The sequence below is a fragment of the Muscardinus avellanarius genome, assembly GCF_963383645.1.
Source record: "Muscardinus avellanarius genome assembly, chromosome: 7".
NCBI classification, from domain to species: Eukaryota; Metazoa; Chordata; class Mammalia; order Rodentia; family Gliridae; genus Muscardinus; species Muscardinus avellanarius.
The window spans coordinates 33,071,440-33,081,150 of NC_137793.1; the positions used below are offsets into that span (position 1 = coordinate 33,071,440).

Here is a 9,711-nt window from a genome sequence, read left to right on the forward strand (position 1 = left end):
TACTGGGGTTCCTGGAAACCCTTCTACTTCCAGGCTACACTCCCAGACCTATTTTATACTTTTTTTATTTGGAAACAGGGTCTCTTAAGCCAGAGCATGCAGCTGGCTTCAAACCTGCGCCATCCTCAGGTCTCCGCCTCCCAAGTGTGGGGATTACAAGTGTGCACTACCACGCCAGGCTTATTCTTTATATTTATTTATTTATTTATTTATTTATTTATTTAGGTGGTCCTGGGGTTCCTGGAAGCCCTTCTACCTCCGGGCTACACTCCCAGACTTATTTTATACATTTTTATTTTTGGAAACAGGGTTTCTTAAGCCAGCGCTGCTGGCTTCAAACCTGCGCGATCCTCCTGTCTCCGCCTCCCAAGTGCGGGGGATTACAAACGTGTGCCACCACGCCCAGCGGCTTATTCTTTATTTTCAAACAGGGTCTAAGTTGCAGAGGGCCTAAGTAGTTGAGGCTAGCCGCCAACCTATGAACCTCCTGTCTTAGCTTCCCAAGTACTAGGATTACAAGCGTGTGCCCCCATGCCTAGTTTAGAAACATATTTTATTTTATTGGTGACGCATGCTTGTAATCCCTGAGTTTAGGAGGCTGAGACAGGAGGATCACACAGGTTCAAAGCCAGCCTTAGCTGCTTAGTGGGGCTCTCAGCAACTTAGTGACACCGTGTTTCCAAATAAAATATAAAATAGGCCTGGGAGAATAGCCCGGAGGTAGAAAGCTTCTAGGTTCTACCCCTAGTACCACCAAAAAAGAAAAAATTTTTTTTATTTAATTTTTTGTGGTACTAGAAATTGAACCCAGAGGCATTCTACTTTTGAACTATGCCCCCAGTCTGGTTTTCTTATTTGGAAACAGGGTCTCGCTTTAGTTAAGTCTCACTACTTGCTGAGGCTGTCCTCTAACCTGTGATCCTCCTGTCTCAGTTTCCCAAGTACAAGGATTATAGGTGTGTGCCACCACAACCAGATTGTGTGTGTGTGTCTGGGGATGGAACCCAGGGGGCATTCGACCTCTGAGCTACACTCTCTGCCCTATTTTTTTATTCTTTAATTTGAAACAGGGTCTCACTAAGTTGTAGAGGGCCTAAGTAGCTGAGGCTGTCCGTGAACCATGATCCTCTGGTCTCAGCCTCTCAAATGCTGAGATAACAAGTGTGCGCCACCACACTGGGCTACAACCAGATTTAAAAAAATTTTTTTTTTCAGTACTGGGGATGGAACCCAAGGGTTATCTCTGAGCTACACCCCCCGGCCCTATGTTTTATTTTTTTATTTATGGGTTTTTTTTTTTTGTGGCACTAGGGTTCCTGGAAGCCCTCCTACCTCCGGGCTACACTCCCAGACCTAATTTATACTTTTTTATATTTGGAAACTGGGTCTCTTAAGCCTGCGCTGTCCTCCGGTCTCCGCCAAGCTTGCACCACCACGCCCAGTTTATCCTTTATCTTTGAAACAGGGTCTCACGTGTAGCTGAGGCTGTCCTTGAACTGCGATCCGCTCCAGAGGGCTGGGATTACAAGCATGCACCCAGATGTCTGGCTATAACCAGATTTTAAAAGGTTGATTTGTTTGGCATGGTGGTGTTCACTATAATCTCAGTACTTCGGACACAGGCAGGACCGTTACAGGTTCAAGGTAACTTCAGCAATATAGAAGATCCTTTCAAAATAAAAATTAAAAAATGGGTTGGGTCCCAGGTTTATAATACCAGTATTTAGGAGGCTGAAACAGGATTACAGGTTTGTGGTCAGACTCAGAAGGCCCTCTGCAATTTAGTGATACTGTTTCAAAATAAAAAATAAAATAGTGCTTAGGGGGTAGAATGTTCTAGGTTCAATCCCCAATACTGGGGGGAAAAAAATTGGGTTGAGGATGTCACTCAGAATGATCCTGGGTTCAATCCCTAGTATTACTGAATGCAGTGGAATTTTTGAGGCAAGATATCAAGTTCCAGGCCAGCTTCGGAAACTTATCTAGACACAATTTCAAAATAAATTTAAAAAAGGAGTTGGGGAGCCGGGAGTGGTGGTGCACGCTTGTAATCCCAGCACTTGGGAGGCTGAGACAGGCGGATCACAGATTCGAAGCCAGCTTCAGCTACTAAGTGAGGCTCTCAGCAACTTAGTGAGACCCTGTTTCCAAATAAAGTATAAAATAGATCTGGGAGTGTAGCCCGGGAGTAGAAAAGCCCCTGGGTTCCACCCCTAGTACCACAAAATAAATAAGCTATCAGTCAGACCTTTGCCAAGTTACCTTCACCCCTGGTTTTCTTAGCTATGAACAGCACCTTTGTTACCAGGTTTAAGATTCAATAGACTAAAATACAGCCTGGCATATAACCAACGCTTCATCACAGTAACCCACTTCTCAGACCTTTCCATGTGCTCCTGACTGGAACACACTATCGGAGGTTTGGCTTGATGGATCCCAACAAGCTTTCAGTGTTTGATTTCCCTACTCTAGAATTTACCGTGTAGCATCAGGGATCCCACCTCACCAGTCCAGGACACAGCTCCCTTCTCTCTGGGCCTAGCTAATCCTATTTCTCCCTCAGATGGTGGCCCTGCCTAACCACCATAGGGTCCTATGGCAATCCTTGCAGAATATTCGGCAACCATCTGGTGCCACTGCGTCCCTGGAGGAGGATGCAAGCTTCCGGAAAAGAACTTTTATCTTTTTATTCCTGATGAAAATAGGACTTGGTGTGTATTTGTGGGGTGGCTGAATCTTTATGTACTTTATGTACCGATGTGGAACAACCTCCAAGAGCTGCCAAGTGAAGAAAAGCAAGGCACAGTGGAGTGAGCTACCCATCTTGCACAGAAGGTGTGGGGGGAGATACACGCCCACATGTGTTTATATATGGCTCAGGTCTGAAAGACTCTTCTGTTCAGGCTACGCTTGGACCTGCAGTTCCCACTCTGCTCTGGCTCTTTAAGAATCAGTCCATTTTTAGAACCAACACCTCTACTTTAAAAGCAAGGTGCACAAGGCCTTGGTCTGCTTTAGATGACTGAGACAGCTTCATGCCACCAGCAGTATGGGAAGGCCAGCACCTCACCCCTCCTTAGCCTCCCTCTCCCAGGAAGCCAAGACAGCGTGCAGAGCCTGGGCTCAGCTGTCCTGTCAAAGCCTGAAACAGTCCCATTTTTTTTTTTTTTTGGCAGTACTGGGGATGGAACCCAGGGGCATTCTACCTTTGAGTTATACCGCCATCCCATCCCATCCCAGTTTATTCTTTTATCTTGAAACAGGGTCTCACTGAGTTACAAAAAGCCTCATCAAGTAGATGCGGCTGTTCGCGAAGCACGATCCTCCTGTCTCAGCCTCCCGAATGCTGGGATTACAAGTGTGCGCCATCATGTCTGGATCCACTTATGTTCTTAAGATCTAAAAGATCTTCTAAAGTTGGGTGTGGTGGCGCACACTAATAATCCCAGGATTCAGAAGACTGAGACCCGAGGATCATGGTTCGCAGACAGCCTCAGCTACTTAGTGAGGCCCGCTGTAACTTAGGGAGACGGTTTCAAAATAAATAAAAAATAGGGCAAATCTCAGAGGTTGAATGCCCCTGGGTTCCATCCCCAGACCTGCAAAAAAAGAATAAATAAATAAATAAAAGATCTTCTACATCTTCTGAAGCATTCACTATTTTGTAACTGCCCCAGAACCTTAATGGCCCATGCCCCATCATACATCTAGATAAGAGGAAGAAAACAGCCGGGCGTGGTGGCGCATACTTATAATTCCAGTGTTTGGGAGGCTGAGAAAGGAGGACCACAAAAGTTTGAAGCCAGCCCCAGCTACTTAGTGAGGATTTCAGCAACTTAGCGAAAGATCATTTTAAAATAAAGGTCTGGGAGTATAGCCTGGAGGTAGAAAAGCCCCTGGGTTCCACCCCAGTACCAAACACACACACACACAAAAAGAAGGAAACAAATGCTCCTGGTGTCCCTTAACAATAAAGACTAGCATCAAAATAGCTTCCATGAAAGCAATTTATTAACAGAAAATAATCTGAGGAATCCTGTTCACAGACGACGACCACGACGACCCCCCTTCCTGCGGGTGCTGTCAGAGGGGATGGGGGTGACATCCTCTGTGGGGAGAAGAAGACATCATTGCTTGGAGCTGGAGGGAAGGACCCAGGCCTCCCTGGGTCAGGAGTCTAAGCAATGAGCAGCAAATCCTGTGACCCGCCCCAGTGCTCAACAGATGAGCTTGCAGCTGCCCCACCTCCTCAGTTTCCCCTTTAGTCTCAACTCACTTTCCAGAAGGGAAAAAAGGCCGAGGCACAAACTTCTAGGCTTGGGAGATCTAACCCGACTCTGGTGGAACCTCCCCATGCAAAGCATCTTGGACAGTCTCCTTTTCAGTAGCTACTGAGGTGAACATAGTCTGAAAACATCATTAGACCAGAAGACTGCTAACTTTAGACTGAGCACCCAGCACATTTTGCTTGGAACCACAAAGGAACAGGGACGGCCTAGACCTTCTTCCTAGGAGCTATAAAGGGAGGGCCAGGAGACCACAGGTTAGGGTAACGGAGGAAGTCACCTCCTCCGCTTCTGGGAGTCAGCACTGAGGAATCCCACTGATACTTGGGCAGAGACCAAGGCTGCAGAACAGCATATTATGCAGGAGACAGCATACAAACATTACTTGGTGATGTCCTTGAGAAGCATCAGGAAGGACACTTCAACCAGGCCAGAGATTCATCCAGTGCCGCTGAAGCTCCCTTTAATAAACCTAACCACCAACACTCATCAGACCAGGCCTGGCTTCCACCAGGGACAGCCAATGCTTCAGGGGGGGGGGGGGTGTCCCTCGTCTTCAAAACTAATCCAAGTGCTAGCTACAGGGGCACACTTACCAATCCGCCCGATCTTCATACCAGAGCGAGCAAGGGCTCTGAGGGCTGACTGGGCTCCAGGTCCAGGAGTCTTGGTCCTAGGAAATTAAAGACTAATTTAGCCAAGTTAATGGGAATTATCCTAAGATCCCATAACCCTCTAATTCAGGGATCTACAAACTTTGCACCAGTTTTTGTTAAATACCCCCCTAAACAACAAAAACTCCTTTCAAAACTGAGAACCGGAAGCAGGCGTGGTGACACACGCTTGTAATCCCAGTATTTGGAAGGCTGAGACAGGAGGATCATAGGATTGCAGCCAGCCCTAGCTGGCTACAACTTAGTGAGACCGTTTCAAAGTAAAGAAGAAAAAATAGGGCTGGGACTATAGCTCAAGAGACAGAATGCCCCTGGGTTCCATTCCTAGTATCATAAAAACAAACAAAAACGCGAAGACCAGCCGAGTTCAGACTGTATAAAATTAAGCAGGTCAGCCCCCTTCCTTCATGCCACATACAGTGATTCTTGTATTCTCTGGCAATCTGTCCACATCCAACTGCTCCATCCAAGAGAATAGCACCTCCTCACGGGACCATGCACACCACTTCTATCCAGCTCGCCCCCAGGTGCCCAGTTTACGGTCCCACCAAAGCCCCAACCTTTGCCCTGTTCTACAAGACCTGGCAAAGCGAAACTCTGCCCTGCCGCTCTCAACCCCTTCGTGCCCCTCTCCCTCCAGAGGCCCAAGCTCATTCTCAACTCAAGAACGTTTGCAGCCGGGCATGGTGGCACAGGCTTGTAATCCCAGCATTCAGGAGGCCGAGACAGGAGGATCGCAGTTTGCAGGCAGCCTCAGCTACTCAGTGAGGCCCTCCATAACTTAGTGAGACTCTGTCTCAAAATAAAAAATACAGCGGGGGGGGTGTAGCTTAGAGGTTGAATGCGGGTTCCAGCCCCAGCCCCACCAAAAAAAAAAAAAAAAAAAAAAAAAAATTGCTTGCAGTTATCGCTAGCTGTAATACTCTCCTCCAGCACTTCCTTTACTGGAAGGACTCTGGCTCATCGTTTAGGTCTTAATAACCAACTTTACAGTTTTATTTTGTGGCACTGGGGGCTACACTCCCAAACCTATTTCACATTTTATTTGGAAACAGGGTCTCAGTAGCTGAGAGCCTCACCATGTAGCTGGAGGCCGGCTTTGAACCCGCAGGATCCTCCAGGGCCAGCATCCCGAGCGTGCGCCACCACACCCGGCCTGCCCAACTTTACAGTTTTACACCGGAGGATTCGCGATAAATGGCAACACCCTCTCCTGCTCTCCAGTGTTTAAAGCCTGACTCTTGCTGGCCTAGACACCACACAGGGAGTGCTTTACTCTTCCTTCTAGCACCAAAACACAGAGTCCGGTATACGGTGAGTTCTTAACAAACCCAGTAAGGGTGAGGTACATGTAGGATCACAACAGAGAACCAAATCCGAGTGCTTTGCCACCCAAGCCGGCGGCCTCACCACCGCCTTCCATACCTGTTCCCGCCTGTGGCCCGGAGCTTGATGTGCAGGGCGGTGATGCCCAGCTCCTTGCACCTCTGGGCCACATCCTGGGCAGCCAACATGGCAGCGTACGGGGAGGACTCATCGCGGTCAGCCTTCACCTTCATCCCACCAGTCACACGGCAGATGGTTTCCCTAGGACAAAGGAAGAGTCATTCTTCATCTCCCAACAAGAGTTCAGTGGACGTTCACAGTTGTCAGGAGTGAAGACCGCCAGAACCCAGGTCTGGTCAGCCTGAGCATGTATCCTGATCCTGGACGAGACAGCCCCGAGATCTGCCCCCAAGGAGCTCAGTCTAGGGGAGTAAAGAAGCCCAAGATAGATGCCAGACTCCACATTAATAATGCTCCATACTCTGCATTTAATTCTCCCAACTACCCCACGTGTGAGGAAACCGAAATTCTTTAATTTGAGCACTTCACACAAGTCACAAAAACTTGTTAATGGCAGACAGAACCTGGACTCAGGGCTGACCACCAATGCCCCTACACTGGGCACTTCAATGAGGACTCAACTATCACACTGCAGGGCTATGAGGACACGATGGGTCTCTCTCTCCTGTAACTCCTGGGAAATTACAGCACTTGCAGATTAAACGACCAAGCACATTTCCTTACTGGTCTCGTCTAATTAGACGAGACCCCCCCCCCCACACACACACTGCTACCCAGTCCCAGGGCCATTCTGCTCTCAGCCTCTCTATCCAGGTACTCACTTGCCAGACAGATCAGTGACATGGACAAAGGTGTCATTGAAGGACGCAAATATGTGGCAGACACCAAATACGTTCTCTCCTTCAGCCACCTGAGGGCCAAGGCTGATCACCTGTTCTTCCTTCTTTTCTTTCCCCTTGCGAGGTGCCATTTCTGAGAGGAAGAAGAGGCATAATGTTAATGATAATTTCTAGAACCCGCATTCCTTGGCTACCAAAGGAACCCCCAAGTTTTGCCCCTCTGTATCCCCGCTTCCCTCCATCCAGCACTGTACTGTACTTCACTGAAACCCCTTTCTCCTCCCTATACTTAGATGTCAACTGCTGGCCATGAGGTGTAATTCTTCTCCACCAACTGCCAAAAGGATTAGCCTAAGGTTCTAGCAACAGACCACAGCATCCTTATTTTTACCCAAAATATGTTTAACAGGCTTAGGTCTCTAGGGACCTGTGTTCAACTGGCAGCTCTAAAAAACTGGGCAGCCACCCCCACCCCCAGTACTGAGGATGGAACCTCGGACTTCATGTATGCCAGACAAATTTTCTACCACTCAGCTACATCCCCGGCCTCCAAACCATTCTTTTTTCTGATTCCCATTGTTTCCAATATACCAGCTGAGAAATTTTTGTTTTCCCAGAGTGATACAGCAAGTCACTTAAGAGAGATGGGAACAAAGTTAAGCGATTCTAGGTCCACACAAAACACAACAATGCTAGGAGCATTTCTAGGTTACCTGACCCTAGATACTATTTACAAGTCAGACCCAAAGAGGCCTGAAAGACTACTTCCTCAAAGTTAGAAGGCTAAGGCCAATACTTAGCACAGTCCTCAAATCTCATCTCCCATGTCTTCTGTTCTATCTGTTCCCTTCCAAAGCCAATTTATTTGTGGTACTGGGGCATAAACCCAGGGAAGGTTCTAAGCTAGATCTCCAGCCCTTTTTGCTGTGAAGAAAGGGCTGGTTAGGAGCTGGGCGTGGTGGCACGCGCTTATAATCCCAGAGCTTGGGAGGCTGAGGCAGGAGGATCACACAGTTTCGAAGCCAGCCTCAACTACTCAGTGAGGCTCTCAGCAACTGAGACCCTGTTTCCAAATAAAGCATAAAAAAAAAAAATAGGTCTGGGAGTATAGCCCTAAGGTACAAAAGCCCCTGGATTCCACCACCAGTACCACAAAAAGAAAAAAAAAAAAGTCTAGCTAAGTTACAGTGCTGAGCCTTGAAACTATGACCTCCCAGCCTCAGCCTCTCAAGTACTGGAATTACAGGGGAACATCAGCACGCCGGAAACTAGCTTCAAATATTAAAGACAAGGAAGTTTAATGGAAAAGATCCATGCCAGAAATCCACTGGTTTGTGGGACCACATCTCCCTACCTGATGTTGCCTATTATGTAAACACAACCATTTAAGAGTCTGTACTTTCCCTGTCAAGATGCCTGTACTCCACAAATTACTACCACAAACTGAAAAGTCTGCCTCGGTGTTCTTTTATTTCTCGGGTGCCTTCCTTATACAACACTTAAGTGTCTGATCAGAGATACCACCAGTGCAGGTCTTGGGTATACAAAATGGCCTGTTCCCACTCTCAAATTAGATTTGCCCCACAAAGTACTCTAAGGAAGGTGTCAGTCCCTAAAACCAAGAATCTAAGTTCCAAGCATGGTGTCTACTCAAAGCTTACACTTCCCAGATCTTCATGTCCCAAAAGTGGTGACGAGGGGAACGCTCGTTCGCACTCCGGGTATCTAGCACACACTAATGTGCAGTCCCTACCTTTAACTTCTGGCCTTCAAAGTTCCACCCCGAGCACCCAGAACGTGCAATGTGACCGACTCAGCAACAAAAGTTAACCACTGTCTTTTAAGTACCCAAGAAAGCCAGAGTTTTTCCTGCACTCCCTCCTTGACTGCTCACTAAAATCCCATGGGACTAGTGTGTTATTGCTCCTACTTCCCTGGGACGGCAGCAAACCTGAGATTAAGTGCGTGACGCCTGCGATCACCCGGGGAGCTGGTGGAGTGATGGGAGCCGACAGGAGACTAGGATCCCGGCTCTCCAGACCACACTGTGGGGCGGCCCAGACGTGGCGGCAGCACCGGGCCGAGGCTTAGACCCGCATTTATCCCACTTCACACAAACCAGGCTCCCCCCCGTGAAACCAGACAGTCGGCTTCCGACCCAAGGCGCAAACTTGATCCCATCTGGGGCCGGCTCCAAGCCCGCCCGCCGCACGCTTCCCCCAAAAGACCTCAGTCCCGCGCCCCGAGCCCCGCCAGGCTCTCTGGACCCAGGATGCCGCCCGATTCTCCATGCATAGGCCTCGTACCTGCGCTTCGTATCCCGACTCCGCCACCGGAAAGAGAGAGGAGGGAAGGGCGGGGCGACGGGTCACTTCCGTGTCCCGGAAGTGTATCGCTGAGGTCATGGGGCGAGGCCCGCTCCCGGAAGACCCCGCTTTTATGGTTTCTAAAGAGATTAAAACTCACCCTTGGGGACGATGGGCTACTTAAGAGAGAGATACAAGAGGCATAAGGGTGGTGTCGCAGCGGGCAGGTTTGCCTACGGGACTATACAGAGTAAATAAA

The 9,711-nt window shown here is 48.5% G+C and overlaps 1 protein-coding gene across 1 annotated transcript; it reads right to left on the bottom strand.

Annotated features, from left to right (window-relative positions):
• Positions 1-4,034: 4,034 nt before the first annotated feature.
• Positions 4,035-9,470, bottom strand: RPS14 (ribosomal protein S14). Its single transcript, XM_080699451.1, has 5 exons — positions 9,453-9,470; positions 7,129-7,279; positions 6,386-6,547; positions 4,883-4,959; positions 4,035-4,108 (listed from the first exon to the last, which is right to left on the bottom strand). The coding sequence occupies exons 2-5, from the start codon at positions 7,275-7,277 to the stop codon at positions 4,041-4,043; spliced, it is 456 nt and encodes a 151-aa protein (XP_080555577.1). The 5' UTR covers positions 7,278-7,279; positions 9,453-9,470; the 3' UTR covers positions 4,035-4,040.
• Positions 9,471-9,711: the final 241 nt, after the last annotated feature.

Excerpts from the sequence above, each read along its gene's own strand:
- RPS14 (XM_080699451.1), bottom strand. The coding sequence starts at position 7,277 with ATGGCACCTCGCAAGGGGAAAGAAAAGAAGGAAGAACAGGTGATCAGC. Across the intron at positions 6,548-7,128 it reads GTCACTGATCTGTCTGGCAA|GGAAACCATCTGCCGTGTGA; the intron begins GTGAGTACCTGG and ends CCTTTGTCCTAG. Across the intron at positions 4,960-6,385 it reads CGGGCCACAGGCGGGAACAG|GACCAAGACTCCTGGACCTG; the intron begins GTATGGAAGGCG and ends TTAATTTCCTAG.